Raw genomic sequence first — 21,960 nt, 5'->3', positions numbered from 1 at the left:
CCAGCAGAGGAATGTTCAGGTTAAAGAATTCTTCAACTAGCTGCAACACGAGCAGAAAGGGTGCAGGTACACACTCTGAGTCGGTGTTGTTGTGGTGTGTGTGTGGGTGGGTGTGTGTTGTGTGTGTGTGTGTGTGTGTGTTGTGTGTGTGTGTGTGTGTGGTGTGTGTGTGTGTGTGTGTGTGTGTGTGTGTGTGTGTGTGGGTGTGTGTGTGTGTGTGTTTGTTTGTCTTGTGTGTGAACTCACCCCTGAAGACACATAGACTGGTACAAAACACCCAAGCCAATGCCAGCAACACATAGGTGGCCTGAGAGACAGAGAGAGAGAGGAGATAGGGGGAGAGAGAGAGAGGGAGGCCAGAGAGATTGTGGGAGGAGAGAGGACAGAGATAGGGGGAGAATAGAAAGGTTTCATTAACTGTGAGACTGCCCCCTGTTGTCTGCTGATGGTACTACTACTATACATAATAATCAGCTGGTTACACTGCCCCTGCTGTCTGCTGATGGTACTATACTATACATAATAATCAGCTGGTTACACTGCACCCTGCTGTCTGCTGATGGTACTACTACTATACATAATAATCAGCTGGTTACACTGCCCCCTGTTGTCTGAACAGTGAAATGCTCAGCCTGAAAAAAAGTCTGACCTGGATTTGACAGAGATTTAATTAGAATTTGTAGAATTAACCCCAACGATGGCACGGTGTGTGTATGCAGTAGGGTGAGTGGGGGACCACTGGGGAAGCTGTGTATGCAGTAGGGGTGAGTGGGGGGGACAGGGGAAGCTGTGTATGCAGTACGGGAAGCTGTGTATGCAGTACGGGAAGCTGGTGTATGCAGTAGGGGTGAGGGGAATCCACGGGGGAAGGTTAGTAGGGGTGAGTGGGGGAATCCACTGGGGAAGGTTAGTAGGGTGAGTGGGGAATCCACTGGGGAAGGTTAGTAGGGGTGAGTGGGGAATCCACTGGGGAAGGTTAGTAGGGGTGAGTGGGGGAAACCACTGGGGAAGGTTAGTAGGGGTGAGTGGGGGAAACCACTGGGGAAGGTTAGTAGGGGTGAGTGGGGGAAACACTGGGGAAGGTTAGTAGGGGTGAGTGGGGGGAAACCACTGGGGAAGGTTAGTAGGGGTGTAACATCCTGCGCTGTTTGTCTATAACATTTTAATTTACATTCGGAAACTATTCAGACCACTTGACCTTTTCCACATTTGGTTACGTTAAACGCCTATTCTAAAATCTATTAAATCAAATGTTTTCCTCATTAATCTACACTCAGTAACCCATAATGACAAAGTGAAAACAGATTTTTTTGCAAATGTATTATTAAAAAATAAAAACAGAAATAACTTATTTACATAAATATTAAGACCCTTTACTATGAGACTCTAAATTGATCTCAGGTGCATCCTGTTATCATTGATCATCCTTGAGATGTTTCTACAACTTGATAGGAGTCCACCTGTGGTAAATTCAATTGATTGAACATGATGGAAAGGCACACACCTGTCTATATAAGGTCCCACAGTTGACAGTGCATGTCAGAGCAAAAAACAAGCCTTGAGGTCAAAGTAATTCTCCATAGCATTTCGAGACAGGATTGTGACGAGGCACAGATCTGGGGAAGGGTACTAACACATTTCTGCAGCATTGAAGATCCCAAAGAACACAGTGGCTTCCATCAATCTTAAATGGAAGAAGTTTAGATCCATCAAGACTTCCTTGACCTCGCCGCCTGGCCAAACTGAGCAATCGGTGGAGAAGGGCCTTGGTAAGGGGTGACCAAGAACCCAACGGTCACTCTGACAGAGCTCCAGAGTCCTCTGTGGAGATGGGAGAACTTACAGAAGGACAACCATCTCTGCAGCACTCCACCAATCAGGTAGAGGGCCAAACGGAAGCCACTCCTCAGTAAAAGTCACATGACAGCTCACGAAAGTTTGCCAAAAGGCAGCTAAAGACTCTCAGACCATGAGAAACAAGATTCTCTGGTCTTATGAAACCAAGATTGAACTCTTTGGCCTGAATGCCAAGCGTCACGTCTGGAGGAAACCTGGAACCATCCCTACTGTGAAGCATGGGGTTGCAGCATCATGCTGTGGGGATGTTTTCAGCGGCAGGGACTGGGAGACTCGTCAAGATCGAGGGAAAGATGAACGGCGCAAAGTACAGAGAAATCCTTGATGAAAACCTGCTCAGGACCTCAGACTGGGGGCGAAGGTTCACCTTCCAACAGGACAACATCCTTAAGCACGCAGCCAAGACAACGCAGGAGTGTTTCGGGACAAGTCTCTGAATGTCCTTGAGTGCCCAGCCAGAACCCGGAATTGATCGAACATCTCTGGAGACCTGAAAGAATCTGTGCAGCGACGCTCCCAAAACCTGGCAGAGCTTGAGAGGATCTGCAGAGAGAATGGGAGAAACTTCCCAAATACAGGTGTGCCAAGCTTGTAGCGTCACAACCAAGAAGACTCAAGGCTGTAATCGCTGCCAAAGGTGCTTCAACAGAGTACTGAGTAAAGGCTCTGAATACTGATGGAAATGTCATATTTCAGTTTTAAATATTTCTAAAAACCGTTTTCTTTGTCATTATGGGGTATTATGGGTAGATTGATTTTAGAATAAGGCTGAAACGTAACAAAATGTGGAACAAGTCAAGGGGTCTGAATGCACTTTATATGCCTTGCCACTGTGATAAACAGGCCTAAAGGCCTTGCCACTGTGATAACAGGCCTAAAGGCATTGCCACTGTGATAAACAGGCCTAAAGGCCTTGCCACTGTGATAAACAGGCCTAAAGGCCTTGCCACTGATAAACAGACCTAAAGGCCTCGCCACTGTGATAAACAGGCCTAAAGGCCTTGCCACTGTGATAAACAGGCCTAAAGGCCTTGCCACTGGGATAAACAGGCCTAAAGGCCTTGCCACTGATGAACAGGCCTAAAGGCCTTGCCACTGTGATAAACAGGCCTAAAGGCCTTGCCACTGTGATAAACAGGCCTAAAGGCCTTGCCACTGATAAACAGGCCTAAAGGCCTTGCCACTGTGATAAACAGGCCTAAAGGCCTTGCCACTGTGATAAACAGGCCTAAAGGCCTTGCCACTGATAAACAGACCTAAAGGCCTTGCCACTGATAAACAGGCCTAAAGGCCTTGCCACTGTGATAAACAGGCCTAAAGGCCTTGCCACTGTGATAAACAGGCCTAAAGGCCTTGCCACTGATAAACAGGCCTAAAGGCCTTGCCATTGTGATAAACAGTCCTAAAGGCCTTGCCACTGTGATAAACAGGCCTAAAGGCCTTGCCACTGTGATAAACAGGCCTAAAGGCCTTGCCACTGTGATAAACAGACCTAAAGGCCTTGCCACTGTGATAAACAGGCCTAAAGGCCTTGCCACTGGGATAAACAGACCTAAAGGCCTTGCCACTGTGATAAACAGGCCTAAAGGCCTTGCCACTGGGATAAACAGACCTAAAGGCCTTGCCACTGATAAACAGGCCTAAAGGCCTTGCCACTGTGATAAACAGGCCTAAAGGCCTTGCCACTGGGATAAACAGACCTAAAGGCCTTGCCACTGATAAACAGGCCTAAAGGCCTTGCCACTGTGATAAACAGACCTAAAGGCCTTGCCACTGTGATAAACAGGCCTAAAGGCCTTGCCACTGTGATAAACAGGCCTAAAGGCCTTGCCACTGGGATAAACAGACCTAAAGGCCTTGCCACTGTGATAAACAGGCCTAAAGGCCTTGCCACTGATAAACAGGCCTAAAGGCATTGCCACTGTGATAAACAGGCCTAAAGGCCTTGCCACTGTGACAAACAGGCCTAAAGGCCTTGCCACTGATAAACAGACCTAAAGGCCTCGCCACTGTGATAAACAGGCCTAAAGGCCTTGCCACTGTGATAAACAGGCCTAAAGGCCTTGCCACTGGGATAAACAGGCCTAAAGGCCTTGCCACTGATAAACAGGCCTAAAGGCCTTGCCACTGTGATAAACAGGCCTAAAGGCCTTGCCACTGTGATAAACAGACCTAAAGGCCTTGCCACTGTGATAAACAGGCCTAAAGGCCTTGCCACTGGGATAAACAGACCTAAAGGCCTTGCCACTGTGATAAACAGGCCTAAAGGCCTTGCCACTGTGATAAAACAGACCTAAAGGCCTTGCCACTGTGATAAACAGGCCTAAAGGCCTTGCCACTGTGATAAACAGGCCTAAAGGCCTTGCCACTGTGATACATAAACAGACCTAAAGGCCTTGCCACTGATAAACAGGCCTAAAGGCCTTGCCACTGTGATGATAAACAGACCTAAAGGCCTTGCCACTGTGATAAACAGGCCTAAAGGCCTTGCCACTGTGATAAACAGGACCTAAAGGCCTTGCCACTGTGATAAACAGACCTAAAGGCCTTGCCACTGTGATAAACAGGCCTAAAGGCCTTGCCACTGATAAACAGGCCTAAAGGCCTTGCCACTGTGATAAACAGGCCTAAAGGCCTTGCCACTGTGATAAACAGGCCTAACAGGGCCTTCTTGCCACTGATAAAACAGACCTAAAGGCCTTGCCACTGTGATAAACAGGCCTAAAGGCCTTGCCACTGTGATAAACAGGCCTAAAGGCCTTGCCACTGTGATAAACAGGCCTAAAGGCCTTGCCACTGAAAAACAGGCCTAAAGGCCTTTGCCACTGTGATAAACAGGCCTAAAGGCCTTGCCACTGTGATAACAGGCCTAAAGCCTTGCCACTGATAAACAGGCCTAAAGGCCTTGCCACTGTGATAAACAGGCCTAAAGGCCTTGCCACTGTGATAAACAGACCTAAAGGCCTTGCCACTGGATAAACAGACCTAAAAGGCCTTGCCACTGTGATATAAAACAGACCTAAAGGCCTTGCCACTGTGATAAACAGGCCTAAAGGCCTTGGCCACTGTGATAAAACAGGCTAAAGGCCTTGCCACTGTGATAAAACAGAACTAAAGGCCTTGCCACTGTGATAAACAGGCCTAAAGGCCTTGCCACTGTGATAAACAGGCCTAAAGCCTTCTTGCCACTGGGGATAAAAACAGACCTAAAGGCCTTGCCACTGTGATAAACAGACTAAAGGCCTTGCCACTGTGATAAACAGGGCCACCAAAAGGCCTTGCCACTGTGATTTAAAGGCCTAAAGGCCTTGCCACTGTGATAAACAGACCTAAAGGCCTTGCCACTGTGATTTAAAGGCCTAAAGGCCTTGCCACTGTGATAAACAGACCTAAAGGCCTTGCCACTGTGATAAACAGACCTATAAAGGCCTTGCCAACACTGTGATAAACAGAGCCTAAAGGCCTTGCCACTGTGATAAACAGACCTAAAGGCCTTGCCACTGTGATAAACAGACCTAAAGGCCTCGCCACTGTGATAAACAGCCTAAAGGCCTTGCCACTGTGATAAACAGACCTAAAGGCCTTGCCACTGTGATAAACAGACCTAAAGGCCTTGCCACTGTGATAAACAGACCTAAAGGCCTTGCCACTGTGATAAACAGACCTAAAGGCCTTGCCACACTTGTGATAAACAGACCTAAAGGCCTTGCCACTGTGATAAACAGGCCTAAAGGCCTTGCCACTGATAAACAGGCTAAAGGCCTTGCCACTGATAAAACAGACCTAAAGGCCTTGCCACTGTGATAAAACAGACCTAAAGGCATTTGCCACTGTGATAAACAGACCTAAAGGCCTTGCCACTGTGATAAACAGCCTAAAGCCTTGCCACTGTGATAAACAGGATAAAGGCCTTGCCACTGGGATAAACAGAACTAAAGGCCTTGCCACTGTGATAAACAGACCTAAAGGCCTTGCCACTGTGATAAACAGGCCTAAAGGCCTTGCCACTGTGATTTAAAGGCTAACTAAAAAAGGCCTTGCCACTGTGATAAACAGACCTAAAGGCCTTGCCACTGTGATTAAGGCCTAAAGGCCTGGCCACTGGGATAAACAGACCTAAAGGCCTTGCCACTGTGATAAAACAGACCTAAAGCCTTGCCACTGTGATAAACAGGCCTAAAGGCCTTGCCACTGTGATAAACAGACCTAAAGGCCTTTGCCACTGTGATAAACAGACCTAAAGGCCTCGCCACTGTGATAAACAGCCTAAAGGCCTTGCCACTGTGATAAAACAGACCTAAAGGCCTTGCCACTGTGATAAACAGACCTAAAGGCCTTGCCACTGTGATAAACAGCCCTACAAAGGCCTTGCCACTGATAAAAACAGACCTAAAGGCCTTGCCACTGTGATAAACAGACCTAAAGGCCTTGCCACTGTGATAAACAGGCCTAAAGCCTTGCCACTGATAAACAGGCCTAAAGGCCTTGCCACTGATAAACAGACCTAAAGGCCTTGCCACTGTGATAAACAGACCTAAAGGCCTTGCCACTGTGATAAACAGACCTAAAGGCCTTGCCACTGTGATAAACAGACCTAAAGGCCTTGCCACTGTGATTTAAAGGCCTAAAGGCCTTGACACTGTGATTTAAAGGCCTAAAGGCCTTGACACTGTGATTTAAAGGCCTAAAGGCCTTGCCACTGTGATAAACGGGCTAAAGGCAGGGACAATAAGAAGACACACATTTGTTTCATCTCAAAAGCAGAGAGCAACCTCTGTCCGGTGAAGTGCACAAAGCCATTTGCTTCTAACAAACAGTCAGATGACCTACAGCAAGGTCAAGCAAGGTTCATGTTTCAGACATTATGGGACCACTAAACAACTATTGATTTAAACACGGAGAGTTTAGCGTGTACAGTTAAGATCTGCCTTCAATTAGCCTTTTACACAACGGGCCATTGGAACACTGTGATAAACTTGGATTAGCAAACACAACGGGCCATTGGAACACTGTGATAAACTTGGATTAGCAAACACAACGGGCCATTGGAACACTGTGATAAACTTGGATTAGCAAACACAACAGGCCATTGGAACACTGTGATAAACTTGGATTAGCAAACACAACGGGCCATTGGAACACTGTGATAAACTTGGATTAGCAAACACAACGGGCCATTGGAACACTGTGATAAACTTGGATTAGCAAACACAACGGGCCATTGGAACACTGTGATAAACTTGGATTAGCAAACACAACGGGCCATTGGAACACTGTGATAAACTTGGATTAGCAAACACAACAGGCCATTGGAACACTGTGATAAACTTGGATTAGCAAACACAACGGGCCATTGGAACACTGTAATTTCTGATCAATTTGATGTTATTTTAAATGGACCAAAAATGTGCTTTTCTTTGAAAAACAAGGACATTTGTAAGTGGCCCTGAACTTTTGAACGGTAGTGTAAATTACTCAGTAACTCAGTGACTCATGTTTGCATCTCAATGTGATAAAAAACAGCCTGCATGTTCCTCACAAAGAGGACAACTGCTGTTACTGAGCCAGATGTCTGTGTTTCAGGGGAGAAAAACAGTCCTATGTTGTTCTGTCTGTCTGTATGCTGATATGTTGCTCTGTCTGTCTGTCTGCTGATATGTTGCTCTGTCTGTCTGTGTGCTGATATGTTGCTCTGTCTGAATGCGTGCTGATATGTTGCTCTGTCTATCTGTGGGCTGATATGTTGCTCTGTCTGAATGCGTGCTGATATGTTGCTCTGTCTATCTGTGTGCTGATATGTTGCTCTGTCTGTCTGCGTGCTGATATGTTGCTCTGTCTGTCTGTCTGCGTGCTGATATGTGGCTCTGTCTGTCTGCGTGCTAATATGTTGCTCTGTCTGTCTGTGTGCTGATATGTTGCTCTGTCTGTCTGCGTGCTGATATGTTGCTCTGTCTGTCTGCGTGCTGATATGTTGCTCTGTCTGTCTGTCTGTGTGCTGATATGTGGCTCTGTCTGTCTGCGTGCTGATATTTTGCTATGTCTGTCTGTGTGCTGATATGTGGCTCTGTCTGTCTGCGTGCTGATATGTTGCTCTGTCTGTCTGCGTGCTGCTTGTCCTTTGTTGCAACCACTCTTCCAGCTCCACTCTTCCAGCTCCACTCTTCCTACAACCACTCTTCCAGCTCCGCTCTTCCAGCTCCACTCTTCCTACAACCACTCTTCCAGCTCCACTCTTCCAGCTCCACTCTTCCTACAACCACTCTTCCAGCTCCACTCTTCCAGCTCCACTCTTCCAGCTCCACTCTTCCTACAACCACTCTTCCAGCTCCGCTCTTCCAGCTCCACTCTTCCTACAACCCCTCTTCCAGCTCCACTCTTCCAGCTCCACTCTTCCTACAACCACTCTTCCAGCACTCTTCCTACAACCACTCTTCCAGCACTCTTCCTACAACCACTCTTCCTACAGCCACTCTTCCAGCTCCACTCTTCCATCAACCACTCTTCCAGCTCCACCCTTCCTACAACCACTCTTTCAGCTCCACTCTTCCTACAACCACTCTTCCAGCTCCGCTCTTCCTACAGCCACTCTTCCAGCTCCACTCTTCCATAAACCACTCTTCCAGCAACTACTCTTCCTACAACCACTCTTCCTGCTCCACTCTTCCAGCAACCACTCTTCCTACAACCACTCTTCCAGCAACCACTCTTCCTACAACCACTCTTCCTACAACCACTCTTCCTACAACCACTCTTCCAGCAACCACTCTTCCTACAACCACTCTTCCAGCAACCACTCTTCCAGCAACCACTCTTCCTACAACCACTCTTCCTACAACCACTCTTCCAGCAACCACTCTTCCAGCAACCACTCTTCCTACAACCACTCTTCCAGCAACCACTCTTTCTACAACCACTCTTCCAGCAACCACTCTTCCTACAACCACTCTTCCAGCAACCACTCTTCCTACAACCACTCTTCCTACAACCACTCTTCCTACAACCACTCTTCCAGCAACCACTCTTCCTACAACCACTCTTCCAGCAACCACTCTTCCAGCAACCACTCTTCCTACAACCACTCTTCCTACAACCACTCTTCCAGCAACCACTCTTCCAGCAACCACTCTTCCTACAACCACTCTTCCAGCAACCACTCTTTCTACAACCACTCTTCCAGCAACCACTCTTCCTACAACCACTCTTCCTACAACCACTCTTCCAGCTCCACTCTTCCAACAACCACTCTATCTACAACCACTCTTCCAGCAACCACTCTTCCTACAACCACTCTTCCAGCAACCACTCTTCCTACAACCACTCTTCTAGCTCCACTCTTCCAGCTCCACTCTTCCAGCAACCACTCTTCCAGCTCCACTCTTCCAGCAACCACTCTTCCTACAACCACTCTTCCTACAACCACTCTTCCAGCAACCACTCTTCCTACAACCACTCTTCCAGCAACCACTCTTCCTACAACCACTCTTCTAGCTCCACTCTTCCAGCTCCACTCTTCCAGCAACCACTCTTCCAGCAACCACTCTTCCTACAACCACTCTTCCAGCTCCACTCTTCCTACAACCACTCTTCCAGCAACCACTCTTCCAGCTCCACTCTTCCAGCAACCACTCTTCCAGCTCCACTCTTCCTACAACCACTCTTCCAGCAACCACTCTTCCAGCACCACTCTTCATACAACCACTCTTCCAGCAACCACTCTTCCAGCTCCACTCTTCCAGCAACCACTCTTCCTACAACCACTCTTCCAGCAAGCACTCTTCCAGCTCCACTCTTCCTACAACCACTCTTCCAGCAAGCACTCTTCCAGCAAGCACTCTTCCAGCTCCACTCTTCCTACAACCACTCTTCCTACAACCACTCTTCCAGCACCACTCTTCATACAACCACTCTTCCAGCTCTGCTTAGTCTAATACAATGACAACTTAAAGATACCAAAAACGATTTAGTCCAATCAACTTAAGCTAAATATAATGTTAATGTCCATGGTTCTGATTTCTGTGTGTGTGTGTGTGTGTTTGTGCAAGTAGAAAAACATATTGACTCACCCTACCTGTAGAGAAACGCCAACACCATCCTCCTCTCTTTCATGTTGCCTAAACGGTCTTTCACTCTGTCATACAGTACACGCTTTTCGTTTTTTGTGGTCCTAGGCTACCTGGCTAAAATGCTAGCTCGCTAACCTAACTTCCATTCATGGCCAACGTTAGCTAGGTAACATCAGCCTTCTACATCTAGCTACATGTTGAACTCCCATCCTCTCAGACCAGGGGTAAAACAATGTATGAATTAATGGTTGGATCAGAATCACAGTTATAATCATTGGCCACAGAGAACTAAGTAAAACCACAAGTCCAAATCCCTATATCCATCCCATGGGTAATTTAGGAAACTGAGCCTTTGAAGAAAAAAAATGTACCCCTTTTTTTCTCCCCAATTTTGTGGTATCCAATTGGTAGTTACAGTCTTGTCTCATCGCTGCAACTCCCGTACAGACTCGGGAGAGGCGAAGGTCGAGAGCCATGCGTCCTCCGAAACACAACCAAACCAAGCCGCACTGCTTCTTGACACAATGCACATCCAAACCGGAAGCTAGCCGCACCAATGTGTCGGAGGAAACACTGTGCACCTAGCGACCTGGTCAGTGCGCACTGCGCCCGGCCCGCCACAGGAGCCGCTAGTGCACGATGAGACAAAGATATCCCTACCGGCCAAACCCTCCCTATCCCGGACGACGCTGGGCCAATTGTGCGCCGCCCCATCGGCCTCCCGGTCGCGGCCGGCTGCGACAGAGCCTGGGCTCGAACCCAGAATCTCTGGTGGCACAGCTTAGACCACTGCGCCACCCACGAGGACTCGGAAACGGACCATTTTAGCTAGCTAGCCACCGGAGGACAACAACACAAGGAGATGCAATGATTCAAGTTGTTTCTGTCAATGACGTATCTCTTTTGATGCGATGTGATTGGAGACAAGCCTTCCCTTGACACATTGTTTTGGTGTGCCAGGACCATTCATGACGTATCTCTCTCGATGTGATTGGAGAGAAGCCTTCCCCTGATACGTTGTTTTGGTGTGCCAGGACCATTCATGACGTATCTCTCTCTCTCGATGTGATTGGAGAGAAGCCTTCCCCTGATACGTTGTTTTGGTGTGCCAGGACCATTCAGTTGAGCTCAACGCTGATTATTTATTAATGTTTTTATCAAGGGAGGCCAAATGCTCGCTGGCTTCACTTGCCTTCAATGCTTCGGGCAGCAACAATGTCATACTCTTTATGACCAGACCGAATCCGATAGATGGGGACACACACAGAGACAGAGGGGGATCTGTTTCACTCGCTCAGATGCTTCATCCGCTGGGATGCTTCATCCGCTGGGATGCTTCATCCGCTGGGATGCTTCATCCGCTGGGATGCTTCATCCGCTGGGATACATTCAGCCTCTTGTGAATTGAAGGACAATTATGAAAACTTAGATGAAAGAGAAATATTTTAAATGTTTTTTTCATGGTCAATTTTCTGGGGAAGCCTGGCTTCCATTGGCATCCATGAATACGCACCACTGTGTGTGTAAATGTACGTGTGTGTGTGTGTGTGTGTGTGTGTGTGTGTGTCCTTACGTTCCATTCGAAGCCAGCTACAGCGATGCCTCCGGCAGCTCCTGTTCCAGCCAGACCGATGAACAGACCAGAGCCCTCGCTACTGGCAAACAGAGAGGCTCCGATCTACACACAGATACACACAGACACACAGATACACGCAGACACACACACAAACCCCGCACACAGATACACACAGACACACACAAACACCGCACACAGATACACACAGATACCACACACAGACACACACAAACACCACCCACAGATACACACAGATACACACACAAACACCACACACAGATACACACATACACACACAAACACCGCACACAGATACACACAGATACCACACACAGATACACACAGATACACACATACACCGCACACAGATACACACAGACACACACAAACACCACCCACAGATACACACAGATACACACACAAACACCACACACAGATACACACATACACACACAAACACCGCACACAGACACACACAAACACCACACACAGATACACACAGATACCACACACAGATACACACAGATACACAGACACACACAAACACCACACACAGATACACACAGACACACACAAACACCACACACAGATACACACAGACACACACAAACACCACACACAGATACACACAGATACACACAGACACACACAAACCCCGCACACAGATACACACAGACACACAAACACCACACACAGATACACACAGACACACACAAACACCACACACAGATACACACAGACACACACAGACACACACAAACACAGCACACAGATACACACAGACACACACAAACACCACACACAGATACACACAGATACACACACAAACACCACACACAGACACACAACTGGTAAACAGAGCGGCTCTGATCTTCCACAAGAAGAGCAGGAAATGGAGGACTGTGAGATCAACAGCAGATGTAACAGACTTTAAGATCTGACTCACCGGCCACCAGGCCATGTCTCTCCCAGCCAGGAAGTATCCACTCAGAGTGTTCCTGCTGACCCTGCACGACGACTGAAAAACACACCAGAGATCCATAGTTACACAGAGTTACACACACACCGGACAGAGTTCCATAGTTACACAGAGTTACACACAAACCAGACAGAGTTCCATAGTTACACAGAGTTACACACTCACCAGACAGAGTTCCATAGTTACACACAAACCAGACAGAGTTCCATAGTTACACACAAACCAGACAGAGTTACATAGTAACACAGAGTTACACACAAACCAGACAGAGTTACATAGTAACACACATCAGACAGAGTTACATAGTAACACACATCAGACAGAGTTACATAGTAACACAGAGTTACACACACATCAGACAGAGTTACATAGTAACACAGAGTTACACACACATCAGACAGAGTTCCATAGTAACACACATCAGACAGAGTTACATAGTAACACACATCAGACAGGGTTACATAGTTACACACATCAGACAGAGTTACATAGTAACACAGAGTTACACACACATCAGACAGAGTTACATAGTAACACACATCAGACAGAGTTACATAGTAACACACATCAGACAGGGTTACATAGTTACACACATCAGACAGAGTTACATAGTAACACAGAGTTACACACACATCAGACAGAGTTACATAGTAACACACATCAGACAGAGTTACATAGTAACACACATCAGACAGACAGACAGACAGACAGACAGACAGACAGTATTAGGTAAGTCTCACCCAGATGCCGACGGCTACGTTGAGCAGGAAGTAAGCAGCGATGATGATGATGTCAGAGATACTGAAGGACTGGGACAGAGCAAAGAACTGGGTGGTGGAGTTGGACGCCATTACTGACCACTCACACTAACACACTCACACACACCTAACACATACACCTAACCCTAACACACACCTAACCCTAACACACACCTAACCCTAACACACACACATACCTAACCCCAGACCTGACCACTGCTTCAGACACACCGTACACTAACCCTAAACCTGACCACTGATTCACTAACCCCACACCTGACCAATGCTGCAGACACTATGGAGAACGAGTAGGAGAGAGAGAGAGAGAACAGGGGCAGGAGATCGGGGGACTTTGTGTCAATTGATGATTAAACACCTCTGCTAATGTATGTTTAGAGAAACACGCTGACACACACACTACCTGCTGGCTGGGAGGTAATGGAGTGTGTGTGTTGGAGGTCACACATGAAGCTCGTGTGAGCAGAGTGGACTCAGGTCAGACACCACCAACGGTCAGCAGAGTGGACCCAGATCAGACACCACCAACAGTCAGCAGAGTGGACTCAGGTCAGACACCACCAACAGTCAGCAGAGTGGACTCAGGTCAGACACACCAACAGTCAGCAGAGTGGACCCAGGTCAGACACCACCAACAGTCAGCAGAGTGGACTCAGGTCAGACACCACCAACAGTCAGCAGAGTGGACTCAGGTCAGACACCACCAGCGGTCAGCAGTGTGGACCCAGGTCAGACACCACCAACGGTCAGCAGAGTGGACCCAGGTCAGACACCACCAACAGTCAGCAGAGTGGACTCAGGTCAGACACCACCAACAGTCAGCAGAGTGGACCCAGGTCAGACACCATCAACAGTCAGCAGAGTGGACTCAGGCCAGACACCACCAACAGCCTCTCACCAACGGTCAGCAGAGTGGACTCAGGTCAGACACCACCAACAGCCTCTCATCAACAGTCAGCAGAGTGGAATCAGGTCAGACACCACCAACGGTCAGCAGAGTGGACCCAGGTCAGACACCACCAACAGCCTCTCACCAACGGGCAGCAGAGTAGACCCAGGTCAGACAACACCAATGGTCAGCAGAGTGGACTCAGGTCAGACACCACCAACAGTCAGCAGAGTGGACCCAGGTCAGACACCACCAACAGCCTCTCACCAACGGTCAGCAGAGTGGACCCAGGTCAGACACCATCAACAGCCTCTCACCAACGGTCAGCAGAGTGGACTCAGGTCAGACACCACCACCAACGGTCAGCAGAGTGGACCCAGGTCACACACCACCAACAGCCTCTCACCAACGGTCAGCAGAGTGGACTCAGCTCAGACACCACCAACGGTCTGCAGAGTGGACCCAGGTCAGACACCACCAACAGCCTCTCACCAACGGTCAGCAGAGTGGACACAGGTCAGACACCACCAACGGTCAGCAGAGTGGACCCAGGTCAGACACCACCAACGGTCAGCAGAGTGGACCCAGGTCAAACACCACCAACAGCCTCTCACCAACGGTCAGCAGAGTGGACCCAGGTCAGACACCACCAACAGCCTCTCATCAACAGTCAGCAGAGTGGAATCAGGTCAGACACCAACCAACGGTCAGCAGAGTGGACCCAGGTCAGACACCACCAACAGCCTCTCACCAACGGTCAGCAGAGTGGACCCAGGTCAGACACCATCAACAGTCTCTCACCCACGGTCAGCAGAGTGGACTCAGGTTCAGGACACACCACCAACGGTCAGCAGTGGACCCAGGTCAGACACCATCAACAGCCTCTCACCAACGGTCAGCAGAGTGGACTCAGGTCAGATGACACCAACGGTCAGCAGAGTGGACTCAGGTCAGGACACCACCAACGGTCTGCAGAGTGGACCCAGGTCAGACACCACCAACAGCCTCTCACCAACGGTCAGCAGAGTGGACCCAGGTCAGACACCACCAACAGTCAGCAGAGTCAGACACCTCCAACGGTCAGCAGAGTGACCCAGGTCAGACACCACCAACAACCTCTCATCAACAGTTAGCAGAGTGGAATAAGGTCAGACACCACCAACGGTCAGCAGAGTGGACCCAGGTCAGACACCACCAAACAGCCTCTCACCAACGGCAGCAGAGTGGACTCAGGTCAAACACCACCAACGGTCAGTAGAGTGGACCCAGGTCAGACAACACCAACGGTCAGCAGAGTGGACTCAGGTCAGACACCACCAACGGTCAGCAGACTGACCCAGGTCAAACACCACCAACAGCCTCTCACCAACGGTCAGCAGAGTGGACCCAGGTCAGACACCACCAACAGTCAGCAGAGTCAGACACCTCCAACGGTCAGCAGAGTGGACCCAGGTCAGACACCACCCAACAACCTCTCATCAACAGTTAGCAGAGTGGAATCAGGTCAGACACCACCAACGGTCAGCAGAGTGGACCCAGGTCAGGACACCACCAACAGCCTCTCACCAACGGGCAGCAGAGTAGACTCAGGTCAGACGACACCATCGGTCAGCAGAGTGGACTCAGGTCAGACACCACCAACGGTCTGCAGAGTGGACCCAGGTCAGACACCACCAACAGCCTCTCACCAACGGTCAGCAGAGTGGACGCAGGTCAGACACCACCAACGGTCAGCAAAGTGGACCCAGGTCAAACACCACCAACAGCCTCTCACCAACGGTCAGCAGAGTGGACCCAGGTCAGACACCACCAACGGTCAGCAGAGTGGACTCAGGTCAGACAACACCAACGGTCAGCAGAGTGGACTCAGGTCAGACACCACCAACGGTCTGCAGAATGGACCCAGGTCAGACACCATCAACAGCCTCTCACCAACAGTCAGCAGAGTGGACTCAGGTCAGACACCACCAACAGTCAGCAGAGTGGACTCAGGTCAGACACCACCAACGGTCAGCAGAGTGGACCCAGGTCAGACACCACCAACAGCCTCTCACCAGCGGTCAGCAGTGTGGACTCAGGTCAGACACCACCAACGGTCAGCAGAGTGAACCCAGGTCAAACACCACCAACAGCCCATGGTCTCACCCACGGTCAGCAGAGTGGACTCAGGTCAGACACCCCCAACGGTCTGCAGAGTGGACTCAGTTCAGACACCACCAACAGTCAGCAGAGTGGACCCAGGTCAGACACCACCAACGGTCAGCAGAGTGGACCCAGGTCAGACACCACCAACGATCAGCAGAGTGGACCCCAGGTCAGACACCACCAACAGTCAAGCAGAGTGGACCCAGGTCAGACACCACCAACGGTCAGCAGAGTGGACTCAGGTCAGACACCACCAGAGTGGACCCAGGTCAGACACCAACAGAGTGGACCCAGATCAAACACCACCAGAGTGGACCCAGGTCAAACACCACCAACAGTCAGCAGAGTGGACCCAGGTCAGACACCACCAACGGTCAGCAGAGTGGACTCAGGTCAGACACCACCAGAGTGGACTCAGGTCAGACACCACCAGAGTGGACCCAGGTCAGACACCACCAGAGTGGACCCAGGTCAGACACCACCAGAGTGGACCCAGGTCAGACACCACCAGAGTGGACCCAGGTCAGACACCACCAGAGTGGACCCAGGTCAAACACCACCAGAGTGGACCCAGGTCAAACACCACCAGAGTGGACCCAGGTCAAACACCACCAACAGTCAGCAGAGTGGACCCAGGTCAGACACCACCAGAGTGGACTCAGGTCAGACACCACCAGAGTGGACCCAGGTCAGACACCACCAGAGTGGACCCAGGTCAGACACCACCAGAGTGGACCCAGGTCAGACACCACCAGAGTGGACCCAGGTCAGACACCACCAGAGTGGACCCAGGTCAGACACCACCAGAGTGGACCCAGGTCAGACACCACCAGAGTGGACCCAGGTCAGACACCACCAGAGTGGACCCAGGTCAAACACCACCAGAGTGGACCCAGGTCAGACACCATCAACAGTCAGCAGAGTGGACTCAGGTCAGACACCACCAACGGTCTGCAGAGTGGACTCAGGTCAGACACCATCAACACCATTACTAGTCAAACACTCTAACCACTAGGCTACTTGCTGGTTACTAGTCCAACTCTCTAACCACTAGGCTACTTGCTGGTTACTAGTCCAACTCTCTAACCACTAGGCTACCTGCTGGTTACTAGTCCAACACTCTAACCACTAGGCTACCTGCTGGTTAATAGTCAACACTCTAACCACTAGGCTACCTGCTGGTTACTAGTCCAACACTCTAACCACTAGGCTACCTGCTGGTTACTAGTCCAACGCTCCAACCACTAGGCTACCTACTGGTTACTAGTCCAACGCTCTAACCACTAGGCTACCTGCTGGTTACTGGTCCAACACTCTAACCACTAGGCTACCTGCTGGATACTAGTTCAACGCTCTAACCACTAGGCTACCTGCTGGTTACTAGTCCAACGCTCTAACCACTAGGATACCTACTGGTTACTAGTCCAACGCTCTAACCACTAGGCTACCTGCTGGTTACTGGTCCAACACTCTAACCACTAGGCTACCTGCTGGATACTAGTTCAACGCTCTAACCACTAGGCTACCTGCTGGTTACTAGTCCAACGCTCTAACCACTAGGCTACCTGCTGGTTACTGGCCCTTCTGGTGTGTTTGTGTGTCTAGGTAACATCCGTTGGTCAGTGTGTTTTAGCGAGAGAAAACAGATGGCTCTGACGTCACACACACACTGCCATCACCATCAATCTCTCACACACACACACACACACACACACACACACACCGTAAACACACACACACACACACACACACACACACAGACACACACCACACACCGTAAACACACAACACACAGACACACAGACACACACACACACATCATAGACACAAACACACACACACCAGGCAGGAGAAGTGAACATGTTCAACATCAATCATCCAGCTGACAGAATAAATACATCAACTGGAATACAGTACAGACCAGAGGAGGCTGGTGGGGGAGGCTGGAATACAGAACAGACCAGAGGAGGCTGGTGGGGGAGGCTGGAATACAGTACAGACCAGAGGAGGCTGGTGGGGGAGGCTGGAATACAGTAAAGACCAGAGGAGGCTGGTGGGGGAGGCTGGAAAACAGAACAGACCAGAGGAGGCTGGTGGGAGGACGCTGGAACACAGTACAGTCCAGAGGAGGCTGGAATACAGTACAGACCAGAGGAGGCTGGTGGGGGAGGCTGGAATACAGTAAAGACCAGAGGAGGCTGGTGGGAGGAGGCTGGAACACAGTACAGTCCAGAGGAGGCTGGAACACAGAACAGACCAGAGGAGGCTGGTGGGGAGGCTGGAATACAGTAAAGACCAGAGGAGGCTGGAACACAGAACAGACCAGAGGAGGCTGGTGGGGGAGGCTGGAATACAGTAAAGACCAGAGGAGGCTGGAACACAGAACAGACCAGAGGAAGCTGGTGGGGGAGGCTGGAATACAGTAAAGACCAGAGGAGGCTGGAACACAGAACAGACCAGAGGAGGCTGGTGGGGGAGGCTGGAATACAGTAAAGACCAGAGGAGGCTGGAAACACAGAACAGACCAGAGGAGGCTGGTGGGGGAGGCTGGAATACAGTACAGACCAGAGGAGGCTGATGGGGGAGGCTGGAATACAGTAAAGCCCAGAAGAGGCAGTGTGGGAGGAGGCTGGAATACAGTAAAGACCAGAGGAGGCTGGTGGGGGAGGCTGGAATACTGTAAAGACCAGAGGAGGCTGGTGGGAGGAGGCTGGAACACAGTACAGTCCAGAGGAGGCTGGTGGGAGGAGGCTGGAATACTGTAAAGGACCAGAGGAGGCTGGTGGGGGAGGCTGGAAAACAGAACAGACCAGAGGAGACTGGAATACAGTACAGACCAGAGGAGGCTGGTGGGGGAGGCTGGAATACAGAACAGTCCAGAGGAGGCTGGAATACAGTACAGACCAGAGGAGGCTGGTGTGGGGAGGCTGGAATACAGAACAGTCCAGAGGAGGCTGGAATACAGTACAGACCAGAGGAGGCTGGTGGGAGGAGGCTGGAATACAGAACAGACCAGAGGAGGCTGGTGGGGGAGGCTGGAATACAGTACAGACCAGAGGAGGCTGGAACACAGTACAGACCAGAGGAGGCTGGTGGGGGATGCTGGAATACAGTACAGACCAGAGGAGGCTGGAATACAGAACAGACCAGAGGAGGCTGGTGGGGGAGGCTGGAATACAGAACAGACCAGAGGAGGCTGGTTGGGGGAGGCTGGAATACAGTACAGACCAGAGGAGGCTGGTGGGGGAGGCTGGAATACAGTACAGACCAGAGGAGGCTGGTGGGGGAGGCTGGAATACAGTACAGACCAGAGGAGGCTGGTGGGAGGAGGCTGGAATACAGTACAGACCAGAGGAGGCTGGAATACAGAACAGACCAGAGGAGGCTGGTGGGAGGAGGCTGGAGGGAGGAGGCTGAAATACAGTACAGACCAGAGGAGGCTGGTTGGGGGAGGCTGGAATACAGTACAGACCAGAGGAGGCTGGTGGGGGAGGCTGGAATACAGTACAGACCAGAGGAGGCTGATGCGAGGAGGCTGGAATACAGAACAGACCAGAGGAGGCTGGTGGGGGAGGCTGGAATACAGTACAGACCAGAGGAGGCTGGAATACAGAACAGACCAGAGAAGGCTGGAATACAGAACAGACCAGAGGAGGCTGGTGGGGGAGGCTGGAATATAGTACAGACCAGAGGAGGCTGGTGTGGGGAGGCTGGAATACAGAACAGACCAGAGGAGGCTGGTGGGAGGAGGCTGGAATACAGTACAGACCAGAGGAGGCTGGTGGGAGTAGGCTGGAATACAGAACAGACCAGAGGAGGCTGGTGGGAGGAGGCTGGGATACAGAACAGACCAGAGGAGGCTGGTTGGGGGAGGTTGGGAATACAGAACAGACCAGAGGAGGCTGGTGGGGGAGGCTGGAAAACAGAACAGACCAGAGGAGGCTGGAATACAGTACAGACCAGAGGAGGGTGGTGGGGGAGGCTGGAATACAGAACAGACCAGAGGAATCCCCCAGGAGGGTATCTCTCCAGGAACAGGGTAGGACAGGTCTGATAACAGGGTAGGACAGGTCTGATACAGGTCTGATAACAGGGTAGGACAGGTCTGATAACAGGGTAGGGCAGGTCTGATAACAGGGTAGGGCAGGTCTGATAACAAGGTAGGACAGGTCTGAATACAGGGTAGGACAGGTCTGATAACAGGGTAGGGCAGGTCTGACTACAGGGTAGGACAGGTCTGACAACAGGGTAGGACAGGTCTGATAGCAGGGTAGGACAGGTCTGATAACAGGGTAGGGCAGGTCTGACAACAGGGTAGGGCAGGTCTGATAACAGGGTAGGACAGGTCTGATAACAGGGTAGGGCAGGTCTGACAACAGGGTAGGACAGGTCTGATAACAAGGTAGGACAGGTATGAATACAGGGTAGGACAGGTCTGATAACAGGGTAGGACAGGTCTGATAACAGGGTAGGGAAGGTCTGATAACAGGGTAGGACAGGTCTAATAACAGGGTAGGACAGGTCTGATAACAGGGTAGGACAGGTCTAATAACAGGGTAGGACAGGTCTAATAACAGGGTAGCACAGGTCTGATAACAGGGTATTCATAATTTCACTGTGAGGTCTACTACACCTGTTGTATTCAGCATTTCACTGTGAGGTCTACTACACCTGTTGTATTCATCATTTCACTGTGAGGTCTAATACACCTGTTGTATTCAGCATTTCACTGTGAGGTCTACTACACCTGTTGTATTCAGCATTTCACTGTGAGGTCTACTACACCTGTTGTATTCAGCATTTCACTGTAAGGTCTACTACACCTGTTGTATTCAGCATTTCACTGTGAGGTCTACTACACCTGTTGTATTCAGCATTTCACTGTGAGGTCTACTACACCTGTTGTATTCAGCATTTCACTGTGAGGTCTACTACACCTGTTGTATTCAGCATTTCACTGTGAGGTCTACTACACCTGTTGTATTCAGCATTTCACTGTAAGGTCTACTACACCTGTTGTATTCAGCATTTCACTGTGAGGTCTACTACACCTGTTGTATTCAGCATTTCACTGTGAGGTCTACTACACCTGTTTTATTCAGCATTCACTGTGAGGTCTACTACACCTGTTGTATTCAGTATTTCACTGTGAGGTCTACTACACCTGTTGTATTCAGCATTTCACTGTGAGGTCTACTACACCTGTTGTATTCAGCATTTCACTGTGAGGTCTACTACACCTGTTGTATTCAGCATTTCACTGTGAGGTCTACTACACCTGTTGTATTCAGCATTTCACTGTGAGGTCTACTACACCTGTTGTATTCATCATTTCACTGTCAGGTCTACTACACCTGTTGTATTCAGTATTTCACTGTGAGGTCTACTACACCTGTTGTATTCAGCATTTCACTGTGAGGTCTACTACACCTGTTGTATTCAGCATTTCACTGTGAGGTCTACTACACCTGTTGTATTCAGCATTTCACTGTGAGGTCTACTACACCTGTTGTATTCAGCATTTCACTGTGAGGTCTACTACACCTGTTGTATTCAGCATTTCACTGTGAGGTCTACTACACCTGTTGTATTCATCATTTCACTGTGAGGTCTACTACACCTGTTGTATTCATCATTTCACTGTGAGGTCTACTACACCTGTTGTATTCAGCATT

At 49.9% G+C, this 21,960-nt stretch overlaps 1 protein-coding gene across 1 annotated transcript; it reads right to left on the bottom strand.

The window, feature by feature from the left end:
• Positions 1–246: 246 nt before the first annotated feature.
• LOC118959011 (sodium/glucose cotransporter 5-like) lies at positions 247–13,647 on the bottom strand (the record flags this gene model as incomplete). The annotated part of the gene is made up of 4 exons (XM_036974388.1): positions 13,216–13,647; positions 12,443–12,514; positions 11,494–11,598; positions 247–307 (listed from the first exon to the last, which is right to left on the bottom strand). Coding segments are annotated over exons 1-4 (349 nt in total), but the record flags the coding sequence as incomplete, so codon positions are not given.
• Between the last annotated feature and the right edge of the window lie 8,313 nt (positions 13,648–21,960).

This window comes from Oncorhynchus mykiss, unplaced genomic scaffold (genome assembly GCF_013265735.2).
Source record: "Oncorhynchus mykiss isolate Arlee unplaced genomic scaffold, USDA_OmykA_1.1 un_scaffold_509, whole genome shotgun sequence".
NCBI lineage: Eukaryota > Metazoa > Chordata > Actinopteri > Salmoniformes > Salmonidae > Oncorhynchus > Oncorhynchus mykiss.
The sequence above is the reverse complement of the archived record's forward strand: the minus strand, read 5'-3'. Positions and strand labels throughout refer to the sequence as shown.